This window comes from Schistocerca gregaria, chromosome 1 (genome assembly GCF_023897955.1).
Source record: "Schistocerca gregaria isolate iqSchGreg1 chromosome 1, iqSchGreg1.2, whole genome shotgun sequence".
NCBI lineage: Eukaryota > Metazoa > Arthropoda > Insecta > Orthoptera > Acrididae > Schistocerca > Schistocerca gregaria.
Window position 1 is genome coordinate 1,033,199,732 of NC_064920.1, and position 17,522 is coordinate 1,033,217,253.

The following is a 17,522-nucleotide window of genomic DNA, read 5'->3' on the forward strand; positions in this document are numbered from 1 at the left end:
AAGAACATAAGTAAAAACGGATATATGCGCGAAATATCGCGACAGACTAAATTACGTTTAAAGCATAAAATGATAGGTTAACTCCCAACAAAGTTTCTCATCAACATCGTTTGGTTGCAGATGACAAGCAATCGGTACGAAATAATACGCAAGTGGTCCTGAAAAACCATGCATATCGAATGTAAAGGTATTAACCAACAGAAACAATTAGTTGTTATAACTAATTGTTTCCATAGTTTTGTAATCATTTAGTAAAAATATTCACTTTACACATTAAATAAAACAGAAACCCACGGATGATGCACAGAGATGCTGAAACATGTTTGGAAACTTCGAAAAAACGGTGTTTTGCATAACTGGCGGATCTTACATCCAACAATTTTAACTGCAAACACAAAGGATACAAGAGCAGCAAATCCAGATGATGAATATTTGGTGTTTGTGTACGATGTAGGTGCTATCGCAAATAAATTCTTTGGTTTGTGGAAATGTTAAGATTCAGTTCCAGAACTATTGACATTTTAAGTACAAGAATGGTCTTTGAGCTCTTAATTTGCAGAATAAAACTGGATACTTACAATTAGTTGAAAGTTGCATAAACGAGAAATAGAAGTCAGATTAAAGTTCATACAAAAGAATCATATGAACAGTCATTACACACAACCTGCGGGTAAAAAACAGGACTGTGGTATCGAGTATGCTAGTTGATTGCATGTCGATCAATCAAATTAGCGTTGTCCCTCTCTGCCATGTTATAACGAGTGACGGGTAGAAGACGTACTCTCACATTTTCGATACTGAAATATGCATATATTAACAATATAAATTATTATTATTTATAAAATTATAATGTTTTCTGTTACTGGAATTTAATTATATAATATTTTATTTATGAAAAAATGTTGTGAAAATCTGTTGTTGATAAGCAGGTAACATGGGTTCAAGTCACGGTATGGCACAAACTGGCAGCGGTCAAAACTTTTTCGTGTTTTGTATCTGGTTAATGGTTACATTTAGTGCCTGGCCTTACTGAAAATATGTTCATAAAGCTTGTTATCAACGCCAGTCATTTTTTATGAAGCATCACTGTGACCAAACGCTACATTTAGAAGTTCCTTGCGCAAATGGAATCACTGATAGTTTATAGTTACTTGACAGCCTGTTGCATCGTTGAATTTTGCAGTTGTGGCGGTAGCTATAAACAGCGTTAGTAAACTATCTCTGATTTTGTTGCAGTCGCGCCATTCTGGAACTGCACGAGAGCGGAGGGCTGCACGACCTGGGTCAGATCAAGTGGGACATCGCGCTCTGCCTGCTCGCCGTGTACTTCATCTGCTACCTGAGTCTCTGGAAGGGCATCTCCACGTCAGGCAAGGTAAGAAGGCCACAGCGGCACTGTGTCATTTCCTTTTAACTTGCATGTGGCAGTGACGGCGACCATTATTACATAATATAGTGTGCTATAGTCGAACTGTCAATGTGGCACTTCTTGTTGACGTGCAAAGTTGTATTTGAATCCAGTTAATATACATTGTAAGTAGGCTGTTTAGGTTTTTATGTTGGTAACGCCATGTAGTGCTCTGTATGAAAACCGCTGATTGCGCTGTGTGCACGCTGTGGCTGGTTGGACTCATTGTTGGATTATTCGCTAGTGTAGCGCTGGGCAGTTGGATGTGGACAGCGCGTAGCGTTGGGCAGTTGGAAGTGAGCCGCCAGCAGTCGTGGATGTGGGGGGAGATATGCCAGAGTTTTGAGATGTTATTATGAGCGGACGATCTGGATGTGTGTCCATCGGAAAAAGGAAATTTATGTAATTGGATGTCACAAAATCATATAAATATATTTTGACTTTTGAACGCTATTAAGGTAAATACATAGTTTGTTCTGTATCAAAATCTTTCATTTGCTAACTATGCCTATCAGTAGTTTGTGTCTTCAGTAGTCAGAATCTTTTATTTAGCTGGCAGTATTGGCGCTCGCTGTATTGCAGTAGTTAGAGTAACGAAGATTTTTGTGAGCTAAGTGATTCATGAAAGATATAAGTTATTGTAAGTCAGGGCATTTCTTTTGTAGAGATTACTGAAAGTCAGACTGCGTTGCGCTAAAAATATTCTGTCAGTTTAGTGGTGATCAGAATAAGTAAAGAGAAAACTGTCTGAGTACGTTGAGTTTTGCTCAGCTGTTTGAAAATCAAATAACATAAGAGTTTTTCCAGCATTGTCATTATTTACATACGAAGGGGAAATTTCAACATTTTTATTTCTACTACTTGCTTAAATTATAGGCAAAATATACAATGCCTTCCACATACGATAACTCTCCATATAAAACGAAATATACAAATTTAAAACTCCAGGAATCTGAGAATTAAACTACAGGTTTGGGCACCAACAAGCTGACATTGCAGGTACGGGGCGAGCCAACTAAAGCAAGCCACACCAAATATATGGAGATGCGGTTTTCGCAAAATTACGGCTTAGGCCTATAATGTAAGGAATTTTCTGACATACGAAAGTAAACATGTCAGCGTTTATAGCTCATGAATTATGATCTCGATTTTATCTTTAAATAAATTGTATTTTTTTCTGTGGCACAGAAAAGAGCCTTCGGAGACTTCTTCGAAGTAACATTTATAGAAATTAATCAAATAGTAACAAGAGGATAGCATCAGAAAACATTGTTCCGCGGTTAGGACCAGAATTCCCACGAGTGTTGCCCAGGGACACCACATGTAAGCAAATATACAAATTTAACGCACCAGGAATCCGAGAATTAATCTGCAGGTATAGGCATCAACAAGCTGGCATTGTACTCGTAGATACGGGGCGAGCCAACTGAAACAGACCGCACCAAATATATCCAGACGCGGTTGCACCTGTGCGGTAGAAGTCCGTCAGTCGGTATTCTGCCGTTGTAGCCAAAGGATAACTTGAATGTGAGGTGATTTAGACTTTCACAACTTGAGGATAGTCAAAAAATGTATATACTTTCCGTTTATAGCGAAAGCCGCCGAACTATTAGAGCAGCGGTGAGATTTTATGCTGAAAGAGCTTCCGAAGAGGACTTCAGCGACATAAAATCTTTGCAAATATTATTAAAAATTTTCATGAAACTGGAAGTGTGAGGGATAAAATACGTCAATGAAAAAGAGCAGGAAGCTGTGACAGAAATGAAAGTTACATGTCGCTACGAGGCAACCTGAATGAGCGAGTGAAGTCTAACAGAGGAATGTTCTGCGAACATTGCAATCCAAACCATTTCATTTTTTCCAGATTTCGCTTCATAACAGCTTAATGGCAATTACGTTCAAAATCTGTTACTGTACTCCAAATGGTGTCTACGAAAACAGTAGATTGATGTGGCGTGTCTATGTAAGACTTTGTTAACAGATGTACATCGTTTACAAAGAAGGGGCGAAAGAATCTTTGAAAAATGCACTACTGCTCAGGCGAAAATCCACGCTTCATGAGAGAAGTGGGTAAACAAGAACCTTCGTCTGCTGATGAATGGAGCGCGTTTTCTATTGATGGCATGATTCGTCCCTGTTTTATCGATGGAACTCTAAAAGTGCAAGTATTTACAGTTTCCAAGAGGCGCACTATATGATCAAAAATATCGGGACATCTATTAATGGACATTAATATGAGCCGTGTCCATCTTTCACGTTTTTAACGGCTTTCAAATGGTTCAAATGGCTCTCAGCACTATGGGACTTAACATCTATGGTCATCAGTCCCCTAGAACTTAGAACTACTTAAACCTAACTAACCTAAGGACAGCACACAACACCCAGCCATCACGAAGCAGAGAAAATCCCTGACCCCACCGGGAATCGAACCCGGGACCCCGGGCGCGGGAAGGCTACCGCACGACCACGACATGCGGACTTAACGGTTTTAACTTTGCTGGGTACAGAAGTTTTATCTTTTGCATTGTCGTTCTGGAATAGTATTATCAGCAAGGCCGCATGCATCCATACAGGAGTCAATCTCATCAACAGGCATCCTGAATTTCAAGTAACGCTTGTCTTGAATCCGGCAGTGACTGCCATTAAATTACAATGGAGAAACAAGAACCTTCGATGTCGAACTCGACGCAGTGCATTGCACAGAGTTAATTCAGCTTTTAGCCACACAGAGTCCGGCGGCACTGTCATTGCCCTCAGTGCATGCTAGTAAGGCCTCTCTTCGAATCTAGGTGAAGTTACTCTGAACGCTACTTCCATCCTACTTTGAGTACGTCCCGCTGTATGCGTAATTTCTGCTTGTGGTTCCAGTTCGACACCGCTGTGAGAGTATCACTATTGCATCTTGCAGCAGTCACGGCAGCAACTATCACCGTGCTGGACAGATGTTTCGACGAAATATTAAGGGACTTGCAGAATGTTACCTGGCAGAAAACATGAGAAGTGTATTTGCACCTTCAGACATGTTTATCTTGTTAAACTAGTACATAAAACATAAAAATTAAAGCCGAGATAGGCACAGTCAAAACTTGTACAACAAAGCAGAACTGTTTGATAAACAAACACAAATGATCTAAAGATTGTGAAAATCTTGTAAACTGGATCACTTTGTTCTTCACTGTGATAATGTCACAGTAAGTTCTAGCTCTCAGTCTCGTACAACAGACAAGCACATAAAAAAATTACGCCATTATAGTGCATATTTTGAGACTGATGGTCGTCTCTTTGAACTATTGTTTAGGCTGTTACTGTAACGTGTGAGTTGTTCGAATGAATAAAAAAACTAAATATTCAGTGCCAAATAGTAGTGCCTTATAAGAAAGTAGTGTTTCTTTTAAATTCTGTCCACTATAAATCGAGTTTTGAAAGCCTGCGACACACATCGAAAACATTATGACAAAATGGCATAATACAAAGAAATACACACTTGAAAATGGGAATCATTTCCGAAAACGTGTCGTGTGAAACACAAACAAACAAAATCATTACTGGTAGCAGAAAGTTATTTATGTACAAACCCAAAGTGTTGTCTCTTTATGAACCTGTACCATGTGTATAATTTTTACCCTAAAAGTTTGGGATATCTTCTAGTATTATAGTGCTACTGTTCATTATACTGTAACGTGCTCATCAGTGAGAAAACATCGTGCTAAACTGGAAGTGTGGTGTTATTTGCAACATCACCTAAGCGGTTATATAGCCTGTGTAAAAACTGTTCATGAGCGACAAATGTATTTACTGCCCGCAGCAGTCGAAATAGACTACTAAGGGGGCTAAAATTGTTTTTGTGAAGAATCACACCACTAAGGCAACAACACGGGCGACTGTTAATTGCTTTTAAAGGTAACGCCACCAAAGCCGATGCCGAAACTTAGTTGTGTAAGTAGGCTGTGCATTCTTTGGTTGGTTTGCATTGTTGTTGGCTATTGTAGTGTTGGGCAGTTGGCTGTTAACAGCGCGTAGCGTTGCGCAGTTGGAGGTGAGCCGCCAGCAGTGGTTGATGTGGGGAGAGAGATGGCAGAGTTTTGAGGGCGGATGATCTGGACGTGTGTCCATCAGAGACAGTAAATTTGTAAGACTGGATGTAATAAACTGATATATATTATGACTTTTGAACACTGTTAAGGTAAATACATAGTTTGTTCTCTATCAAAATCTCTCCTTTGCTAACTATGCCTATCAGTAGTTAGTGCCTTCAATAGTTAGAGTCTTTTATTTAGCTGACAGTATTGGCGCTCGCTGTATTGCAGTAGTTCGAGTAATGAAGAGTTTTGTGAAGTAAGGATTCATTAAAGGTATAGGTTATTGTTAGTGAGGACCATTCTTTTGTAGGGATTATTAAAAGTCAGATTGCGTTGCGGTAAAAAGATTGTGTGTCAGTTTAAGTACAGTCATATATAATTTTTCTAAGGGGACGTTTCAGTTGTTTATAAATACGTGCCTCGCACGTTGGTTACTTGTCCCAAATTAGTTAAATCCTCTACCATCCGTTAAATTTTGATTCTAAATCCTTATGACATCCTTAATGGTCTTTCAGAAGGTTAAGTCATTTCATAAGATTGCATCTAAATAAAATCCTCATCCTTGATGTGCTCGTATATCCCAGAGACCCATCACCGCTGAATACTTTGAATATTACTCATGTAACTTAAGATAATGAATCGATGGTTCTCTGCAGCCGCTAGTCGTTCAGTGAATTTTAGCCCCCTTAGTAATCTATTTCGACTGCTGTGGGTAGTAAATACATTTGTCGCTCATGCACAGTTTTTACATAGGCTATATAATCGCTTGGTTGGTGTTTACAAATAACACATTTCCAGGTTAGCACGATGTTTCTTCACTGATGACGCTGTAACAGTGTGTTTAATATGTCGCACTTTTTATTATCGCCTTTCCGCTTCTTATAAATGTACAAAGACAGTTTCACAGATGGTATTATTTGCTTGTGTTGACTGTCTCAGGAAGCGTTACATGTGCGGACGGTAATGCTGCCCTTCAACACCCCGTTTCTAGGAAGTGAAACACCCGAAACATTGTTGTGCGTTGCAGGTGGTGTGGTTCACAGCGCTGTTCCCGTACGCCGTGCTGCTGATCCTGTTAGTGCGAGGCGTCACGCTGCCGGGATCAGCCGAGGGCATCCGCTACTACCTCAGCCCCAACTTCGCAGCTATCAGGAGTGCCGAGGTGAGTGCGAGCTCTGGCCTCTGCTTCCAGCTGCACTACCCACTACCATCTGGAATTACCAGCCATCACCTCAATATCTACTTCGCAGCCATTAGCAACACCGAGGCGATTGCCAACTCTGACCTACCTTTCCATGCACCCCCGTTACGTACACACCTCAGTCCTAATTTCACAGCTATCACAAGCAACACTACTCTGTATCCCCTGTGCTTACCCACGACATCAGCATGAATATCGCAGTAATCAGGAACACCTAGGTGATAGCCAGCTCTGACATCTTCTTATGTATGCACTGCCACCTCAGATACTAAAAGGTATCAGATAGATTATATAATGGTAAGACAGAGATTTAGAAACCAGGTTTTAAATTGTAAGACATTTCCAGGGGCAGATGTGGACTCTGACCTCAATCTATTGGTTATGACCTGTAGATTAGAACTGAAGAAACTGCAAAAAGGTGGGAATTTAAGGAGATGGGACCTGGATAAACTGAAAGAACCAGAGGTTGTACCGGGTTTCAGGGAGAGCATAAGGGAGCAATTGACAGGAATGGGGGAAAGAAATACAGTAGAAGAAGAATGGGTAGCTTTGAGGGATAAAGTAGTGAAGGCAGCAGAGGATCAAGTAGGTAAAAGACGAGGGCTAGTAGAAATCCTTGGGTGACAGAAGAAATATTGAATTTAATTGATGAAAGGAGAAAATATAAAAATGCAGTAAATGAAGCAGGCAAAAAGGAATACAGACGTCTCAAAAATGAGATCGACAGGAAGTGCAAAATGGCTAAGCAGGGATGGCTAGAGGACAAATGTAAGGATGTAGAGGCTTATCTCACTAGGGGTAAGATAGATACTGCCTACAGGAAAATTAAAGAGACCTTTAGAGATAGGAGAACCACTTGTATGAACATCAAGAGCTCGGACGGAAACCCAGTTCTAAGCAAAGAAGATAAAGCAGAAAGGTGGAAGGAGTATATAGAGGGTCTATACAAGGGCGATATACTTGAGGACAATATTATGGAATTGGAAGAGGATGTAGACGAAGATGAAATGGGAGATACGATACTGCGTGTAGAGTTTGACAGAGCACTGAAAGACCTGAGTCGAAACAAGGCCGCAGGAGTAGACAACATTCCATTGGAACTACTGATGGCCTCGGGAGAGCCAGTCCTTACAAAACTCTACCATCTGGTGAGCAAGATGTATGAGACAGGCGAAATACCCTCAGACTTCAAGAAGAATATAATAATTCCAATCCCAAAGAAAGCAGGTGTTGACAGATGTGAAAATTTCCGAACTATCAGTTTAATAAGTCACAGCTGCAAAATACTAACACGAATTCGTTACAGACGAATGGAAAAACTAGTGGAAGCTGACCTCGGGGAAGATCAGTTTGGATTCCGTAGAAATGTTGGAACACGTGAGGCAACACTGACCCTACGACTTATCTTAGAAGAAAGATTAAGGAAAGGCAAACCTACGTTTCTAGCATTTGTAGACTTAGAGAAAGCTTTTGACAATGTTGACTGGAATACTCTCCTTCAAATTCTGAAGGTGGCAGGGGTAAAATACAGGGAGCGAAAGGCTATTTACAATTTGTACAGAAACCAGATGGCAGTTATAAGAGTCAAGGTGCATGAAAGGGAAGCAGTGCTTGGGAAGGGAGTGAGACAGGGTTGTAGTCTCTCCCCGATGTTATTCTATCTGTATATTGAGCAAGCAATAAAGGAAACAAAAGAAAAATTCGGAGTAGGTATTAAAATCCATGAAGAAGAAATAAAAACTGAGGTTCGCCGATGACATCGTAATTCTGTCAGAGACAGCAAGGGCTTGGAAGAGCAGTTGAACGGAATGGATAGTGTCTTGAAAGGAGGACATAAAATGAACATCAACAAAAGCAAAACGAGGATAATGGAATGTAGTCGAATTAAGTCGGGTGGTGTTGAGGGTATTAGATTAGGAAATGAGACACTTAAAGTAGTAAAGGAGTTTTGCTATTTGGGGAGCAAAATAACTGATGATGGTCGAAGTAGAGAGGATATAAAATGTAGACTGGCAATGGCAAGGAAAGCGTTTCTGAAAAAGAGAAATTTGTTAACATCGAATATAGATTTAAGTGTCAGGAAGTCATTTCTGAAAGTATTTGTATGGAGTGTAGCCATGTATGGAAGTGAAACATGGACGATAAATAGTTTGGACAAGAAGAGAATAGAAGCTTTCGAAATGTGGTGCTACAGAAGAATGCTGAAGATTAAATGGGTAGATCACATAACTAACGAGGAAGTATTGAATAGGATTGGGGAGAAGAGAAGTTTGTGGCACAACTTGACCAGAAGAAGGGATCGGTTGGCAGGACATGTTCTGAGGCATCAAGGGATCACCAATTTAGTATTGGAGGGCACCGTGGAGGGTAGAAATCGTAGAGGGAGACCAAGAGATGAATACAGTAAGCAGATTCAGAAGCACGTAGGTTGCAGTAGGTACTGGGAGATGAAGAAGCTTGCACAGGATAGAGTAGCATGGAGAGCTGCATCAAACCAGTCGCAGGACTGAAAACCACAACAACAACACAACCACCTCAGCCCCAACTTCACAGCTCTACACTCCCCTTTCCAACATCGCAGTGCTGTATCGCTTGATTTTGCCTACAACTAAACCCCAACCTCACAATCAACAGAAGTGCTGAGGTACATAGCAGATCAAACCTCTCCATTCCACCATCACTATTCTAGGATTACCAGCTACCACCTCAGTCCCAGCTTCACATCATAAGTATCAATATTCTGTGTTACCTAGTTGTACTCGCTACCACCTTAGTTTAAACTTTGCAGCTGTCAGAATTGCCAAGATGTGTTCTATCTCTGGTCACCTTACCAGAACCACTACTGTGTATCGCCTGGGCTTAACCTACTACCAACTCATCCCCAGCTTCGCAGCCATCAAGAGTGCTGACCACTCTTTACCAGCGCCACTATTCTGTACCGACCAAGTTTATCCCCTGCTTCTTCAGCCTCAGCTCCCCAGACATAAAAAGCGGTAAAATACTTAGCAGTAGGGATGCAAATTTTTAAAAATATCGATATATCTTGTGTCGATAATTATTATGAATATCTATATTATCGTGATAAGAATATCTATGTATTAGTATAAAGGTTTTTTCCCAGCATAAGCGAGGGAAGTCTTGAGAGTGAAACACTTCTGATATGTTCCCGAAATATTGTACTTACCACAAACATTTCAGTCAACAAGAGTCCATTTTCATTAAATAGCCATGCAGTATTGTGTATGAATTTTGTACTGAGTCTACGCTACTTTTACAGTGGGTCTATCTTTTCTTGGTCCAGGCACTCAGAGAGTAAGGAGAGCGCACTTTCTGCCTCATAGGTCTCATACGTAGGGGCGGGAAGTGGTAATTTGCAACATTCACGTACAGTGCTGCCACCAAACGTGTTCCTCTCGTACCTATCATTTGCAGTAGTAGAAATGACAAATGAATAGACAGTATAGATACTCGTACATTCATCCCAAATCTGGTGCTCATTTGCAAAACTGAATATGAAATTAAAGTAAGGCTATTGTAAGACGTTTACTGTTAGAATTCAAAGATTGGTAGTTGAAAGTTGGGGAAGAAATCTGCCGGTAAGAACCATCGTGCCTAAGAGTCAAGAAAAGACAGATAAAAAACTCACTTTCGAAATCTATTTTCTAGTATCGATTAAAGGAAATATTGACAATGCGGATATGGACAACATATTTGGCCAACTATGAAAAATATCGATATTTTGATATATCGACATTTTAACACAATCCTTACTTAACAGGTCAGCGCTCTCCTTCCCAGCATCAATATTCTGCATCATCGGGACCTAGCGCAAGTACTTGTTTCTGCCAGAACGACAACAATGTTGCTCCGAACAGAAAGCACTAATACAAATTATTTGAGAGGCGTTTTAGTTATGACCACAGAAAACGTTAAGTCTGTGAAAATTGAGCATTCCCAAGGCAGAAGTGGGACTATCTGAGGCAGTTGAAAAGATTTAATTAGACGTTAGTTTTCTGCTTAGCGCAAGAGGAGAAGGTGAGTGAGTGGACAACCAGAGATCCTCGACCCCGATAGACACAGATCACTGATTTAAGTTTATTAAGAATGTGTTTATTCTAAACATCTAATAAATCCCTGATTTTTCAGTAGGTCATTACTAGAACATCCCGTTCGATCTAGAGCATAAAATATGAATATGGAAAATCCTGTCGACATCCCGGTTATTAAAGATAGAATAAAAGGTCAGTTGCTCAAGGTGACAAAGGAAATCGAAAAATAGGTATTGAACTTTTTCGAGAACCATCTACGTATTATAAAAATGGATATATGTTTGTTTGTATGTATGTATGTTCCATGTTTTCTCCTAAACCACTGGACTGATACAATCAACCCTAGTACACATATCCCTTAATGTCAGGCAGCATAAGCTGCGGGGATAATAACCACCTACCTGTCATAGGTCAGGAGAGATCACTTTACAAACAACGAGGTAAGTGAAAAACTGCCGCATCATGCATGACATTGAATATATTAATTCTGTGCTAATAACTGTGTTTGCAACACATTTCGCTTACAGTATCCACATATGCCACTGAATGTACCTACACAAATACGCTGCCGGAAAAAAAATTAGTATGCCTGGAAAGACGACGTCGATTTTGATCCGATGACGGCATATGCCACCTGGGGTATAGTAAAAGTACAGATAATGGTTTCAACGTTGTCCGGCGTAGTAGCACAGCTACCAGAGCGTCAACTGTGTCGACATTTTAGGAGGGAAATCACGCAGCCAGACGACTCAATGTGGTCCAGAAATGTGGAACAAGCAGGCAGCCATGTGGAATCTACTCGCGCTTTGTGCAGCCAACAAAGCGAGTCTGAAATGGGGTCAAATTGTGCCTTCCAAAAGGGGGGATGGTCCTTTCGTAGAATTGCCATCCTGTAACGAAGCGCGCTGCTCTCCGTTGGATCTTCTCTATCTCTTCTGTCAACCCTATCTGGTACGGATCTCACACTGCTGAGCAGTATTCAAGCAGTGGGCGAACAAGCGTACTGTAACCTACTTCCTTTGTTTTCGGATAGCATTTCCTTAGGATTCTTCCAATGAATCTCAGTTTGGCATCTGCTTTACCGACGATCAACTTTATATGATCATTCCATTTTAAATCACTCCTAATGCGTACTCCCAGATAATTTATGGATTCAACTGCTTCCAGTTGCTGACCTGCTATATTGTAGCTAAATGATAAGGGATCTTTCTTTCTATGTATTCGCAGCACATTACACTTGTCCAAGAGATATGACGTCATAAGCACTGAGACACGAGAAAAATGTCGTATAATACATGACGTTTTAATGCAGTTATTCTTAGGAAATTTGTGGTAAGGTCTTATGAGACCAAACTACTTAGGTCATCGGTCCCGAAGCCTACACACTACTTAATCTATCTTAAACTAACTTACGCTATGGAAAATACACACCCATGCCCGAAGGAGAACTCGAACCTCAGACGGAGAGAGCCGCATGGACCGTGACAGGGCGCCCTAGACCGCGCTGCTTCCCCGCGCGGCAGAGTATCCTTTACTAAAACTAAACTCCTCCCGAACAGGCCATGAAGGCACAAAGGTACCGACCGGCCGCCATGTCATCCTCAGCACACAGGCGTCACTGGATGCTGATACGGAGGGGCATGTGGTCAGCACATCGCTCTCCCAGCCGTATGTCAGTGTCCGAGACCGGAGCCGCTGCTTCTGAATCAAGTTGCTCCTCAGTTTGCTTCACAAGGTCTGAGTGCACCCCGGTTACTAGCAGCGCTTGGCACACCCGATGGTCACCCATCCAAGTGCTAGCCCAGACTGACAGATCTTCACTTCGGTGATCTGACGGGAACCGGTGTTACCACTGCAGCAAGGCCGTTAGCCATTCTTTACTACTGAGACGAATTAACTCAAGAAAATCCCTGACACCTGGCAGCGCTTTTGACAGCTTTGTCAAGCGAAGCGCAAACGGCTGTAGGAGGAAACGAGGGCCTTCTACAGAGCTATGAAAAGAGATTGCCATAGAGACGTTAATAAAATCGCGTTGTAGACACGCGAAGCAGCTGCGTCCGGCGAACAGAAATTGTCCAGACTCATGTTTCTTAGTATGGATACTGTAATTATACATTTGCACATTTTGCAACTTTTGTGTGAACTGTTTCATATTTTAAAGGTGTTTTCACGAATACATGGAAACAAAGTTTTTTGGATACTTCACTACAAACACAGTTCATTTTCTTTGTTTTCCTTACTAATAGAAAACTGGCGAAATGAATACTCAGGCAATGCAAGTTTGTTAACTAGAACATTACTACGTACAACGGTAGACAACGTACACCAGACTAACCGACTGCAGTTTTCAGTCTGGTCGAATGTACTAGTCAAGTGTGGCAACCACCGCGCCTCTTCATTCATCATGAAATGCTGCGTGCTGAACGAAACACATGAAAAGGTGCCACAATATTTAAGTGAGTACTATTTTAACATCATGTGTAAGAATTTTTCAGCTCTAGTGGTCGTAAAACAATCCCATCGACTGCCATGTTAGTCGCTAGAATTAGGTCTCCCCAGGGCCGTTTCGTAAGCCCTTACTGTAGCACGTTAGTTATTAGTGACTGACATCAATATTTTGCCGTAGGGAACTTCGGACAAATTTACGTAAATATCACAGACATGAAATCTGCCACATTTATTAGAATATCACTTACACGTGAAACGCTGATTTTAACAGTTTGGAATCCTTGCTCAACCTCATTGTTGGCAGGAGTGCACTCACATTATTTGCTATGCCAGTTCACGGACCGGATTCAAGCTTCCAAAACTATTAGACAATAATAAGTGTCTTTCGCGATGTCAGTCACGTAAGCCTAACGCGGCAATTCTAGGAAAGCATCACATTACAGCACAATGGTAGTTGCTTATGGCTACATGTCCTATTAGTTGTATTTACTGTTCTAAGATCGACAGAAGGGTAAAATGCAAACATATCTACTTCTTTCAAGGCTACGAACAAGTTTCAGACTGTATGCCAAACATCCCAGGATGATCTATTTCCATAACTCGTGTAGCGACCGCAGAGCATCTAACTGATGTGGCCTATCACGAAAACACTGATGCCAGTTACATATGACTGATACAACATTCAAAAGGGTTAAATATTCCATTTACTGTCATGAGTGACCTAGACCGCTGTTGCTTGTAACCTCCCATTTATGAAAGTTGTATGACTTCACCTCTAGATTCACTCATAAAGAAGGAAATCACCAGCAAGATAGTTACTCATAACCTGAGTGAGAATTCTGGAATACTATAACTTATCACAATAATTTTATTTTACATCTAACACGCATGGTTAACAAAGACGTAGCACTCGAATCCATATAATAGTCAATAGCACTAGCAAAAATGGGAGTATTTCGACTAAGAGCCATAATATAATGCAATCTCTCAAATTCGCACCAAAAAGTGTTATTGTGTCAGACACTCGGAAGACGTCACAATGTAAAATCAATAATTAAATAATCAGAGTAACAATATCAGCAAAAATTTACAAGCGTGTCACATACGGAACTAGTCAGGGGACGTCGAATACATAAACTGTTTTCCAACTGATTTTTCTCTGAAATTGCATAAGTGATGTATGACTTTTTAGCATCGTTCATTATACTGTAAGGGTATGAAATAAACAAAATCAGTTGAATAAATAAGCTTGAATCGCCACAATGAAATACGGGGGGCGTTTGAAAAGTCTGTGCAAAGTCCGAGAGATGGCACCACCGGCGCGTATCGAGGCCATATTTAGTTAGTAGCATCTTTGGAAAGAACACAGACCAAGTTTCAGCCATATTGGTCTATTCTTTGTGTTTGGCAGTTTGGCATTCGTGTAATTCAAGGAAATCGAGTGATTGTCAAAAATGGACGAAAAAGAATTTCGTTTGGTGATTAAACTATATTTTATGAAAGGCAAACGCCTCAGGAGACTAAAGATATGCTTGATAAACATTACGGTGACTCTGCACCTTCGATTAGAACAGTTTATAGGTGGTTTCAAAATTTTCAGAGTGGCCATATGGGCACAAGTGATGCTGAACGTTCTGGACGCCCTGTGGAGGTTACGACTCCAGAAATCATTGTTAAAATCAATGATATAGTGATGGATGACAGAAGACTTGAGATGCGTGAGATTGCTAGTGCTGTGGGCATCTCGAATGAAAGGGTACATAATATTTTGCCTAAACATTTGGACACGAAAAAGCTATAAGCAAAATGGGTACCACGATTGATCACGCTTGACCAAAAACGGAATTGTGTGAAGTGTTGCAAGGATTATTTTCAGCTGTTCAGAAAAAATCCGCAGGACTTTAAGTGTCATTTCTCCTGAGACCAAACAACAATCTAAACAATGGGTTACCAAGAGAGAATCTACACCAAAGAAGGCGACGACAATTCCTGCGGCTGGAAAGTTTATGGCGACTGTCTTTTGGGATTTGTAAGGGATAATCCTCATCGCCTATCTGGAAAAGGGTAAAACTATTACAGGTGCATATTATTCATCGTTATTGGACAGTTTGAAAACCGAGCTGCAAGAAAAACGCCGGCGATAGGACCGCAAAAAAGTCATTTTCCATCACTACACTGCACTAGCACTCACCTCTGCAGTTGTGGTCGCAAAATTAATGGAAATAGGTTTCCAACTCGTTTCACATTCCCCCTGTTCTCCAGGCTTGGCTCCCTCGGACTAGTATTTATTTCCCAATTTGAAGAAATGGCTGGAGGGCCAAAGATTTTACGAGGAGGTGTTTGCAGCAACTAATAGCTGTTTTGCAGATTTGGACAATTCCTATTATTCGGAAGGGATCAACAAATTAGAAAAGCGTTGGACGAAGTGTATAAGTGTAAAAGGAGACTATGTTGAAAAATAAAAAAAGTTTTGCCGCAAACACGTAAGTAGTTTTTATTTTTGCACGGACTTTTCAAGCGCCCCTCGTATAGACTGATGGACTAGCGTGTGGATGTGTAGTTGTAACGCTACAGCCGTATCAAACAAAATTTGGGGGACGCTTTAGACAAACTTCTGGGAATTGGACTAAATGGTCTTAAGAAAGACTCAAAAAATGAATATTTTATAGATTACTAGTACAACGTACACATTTATGCTATCCGAATTGTTATTATCTCAGTGCCAGGTGTTACACTTATTGCTAATTATCGTCCGAAGAAGGGACTGATACCGGACTGCAAAGGAACTGGTTTTGCACCTTATTCAGATGTATTTCTTTTTTTTAAATTATATTTCTTCTCTTACCTTGATTATCATGATGCTCGACAGTGCTGACCGAATGAACAGTGAATTCTGGAGTGCTGAAAGTAAAATTACTGACTGTGGAACATTCTCGAATAAACACAGTATTAATGCGGTACATCAACACGTAATGCGGTGGTATGTGTTATTTATTTCACGGACCTAAAAGCCATCAACAACATACAGTTCGTGAAAATGGCGTCATTATTTACTCGTGAATAAAACGATTATGCCCCGATCTTTAAAATAAATAACGCCATTCGTCCGTGCTACTATAGACAGTTGCTCGTCACGGAGATAAAACGACGCGATTTTCCGGTGCTTTAGAAATTCTGCAAAAGCACCGGGGGAGGGGGGGAGAAGGGAAATGGCACTTCAGACTTCCGTTGTTTTGAAGCCACAGTGGGCAGGGACCTGCTACCCTAGATCACGTAAGAAACCGTGATCTGGGCTCCTACCATTGCGCAAAACATTAGTAGACCACTGTTTACGATTGATTCCAGTTCATTATTTCTGTTGTGTGCAAGAAACAACTATTTTGAATCCTAAAAATTGCAGCGCTTACATGAATAACGTAATTTAAGGAAGGCAATTTCGAACGTTTCTCTGATCTTCAATGCGTACTTACGCTAGTAAGACGATACATTTGGCCTCGTTAGTTCAATCTATTTTTTGTTGATATATTTCGAATAACCAAGAAGAGAAGCTCGTTATGGGAAAATGATGCTTTCGTAATACATTTTATTCCACTTTTATTGTTTTTGTATCGATAGCAAACAAAGCTAGAACTCCGAAACCAATGCTTGTTTGCTTCCTGGTACAGCTACTTTATCATCACATTTTCAGCTTTCAACTCGTATGCACAACATTTTTAACGTTCATGATAGCAAAAAAAAAGAAAAAAAACTTCCTGCATGTTCTTTGCTAGCTCATAAACATGCGCAGTAAGGAAAGAAGCTAGGCAGGCTACCGTATCCTGTACATGTCAACAAAGTGAACATTTGTTGACATATTAAAGAAACAGAAGAGGTATACTTCGATGCAAAATAGAGTTCCTGTTTTATTAGACTGTCAGTGCATCAGCTTCACTGTAGGTTACACGTCTCCTCACTTCGAAATCTTACCTATGATTTGGTGTGTGGCCAATAAAGCAGTTTACTGGGTAAAAAACCGATACAACTTTTTAAACATGTTCTAGCATTGGCAGCATTATAATTGTTACTAAGAGAGTGTGTGAAACGCTTAAGACCCCGTAAAATGGATGTTTTGCTTTAACTTGTATGTAAGTCATTTTTTAAGTAATGGTAGTTTAGCCAGTGGAAAATGTAGACCTACCTTTCCAATATTAGCCTATTTGCTTCTTTCCCTGGAATATTTATCGCCGGAAACTGATAGTTTTTCAGGAATAACCGAACATATCACAAATGGACACGTCTATTTTTATCACGTGCTTCATTTTACTTCTGAATTTCATTCGGTTGTTTCCAAAGTATAT

General features: G+C 40.5%; 1 protein-coding gene and 1 pseudogene across 4 annotated transcripts in view; one reads left to right on the plus strand and one right to left on the minus strand.

Annotated features, from left to right (window-relative positions):
* LOC126279247 (sodium-dependent dopamine transporter) overlaps window positions 1-17,522 on the plus strand; it is a 571,586-nt gene that overhangs the window by 448,533 nt on the left and 105,531 nt on the right. For all 4 annotated transcript variants that reach the window (XM_049979661.1, XM_049979663.1, XM_049979660.1 and 1 more), the window contains exons 6-7: window positions 1,237-1,375; window positions 6,515-6,649. In XM_049979661.1, coding sequence (XP_049835618.1) covers window positions 1,237-1,375; window positions 6,515-6,649 — 274 coding nt within the window. The remainder of the gene's footprint in view (window positions 1-1,236; window positions 1,376-6,514; window positions 6,650-17,522) is intronic.
* LOC126291246 (5S ribosomal RNA) lies at window positions 12,491-12,608 on the minus strand (annotated as a pseudogene).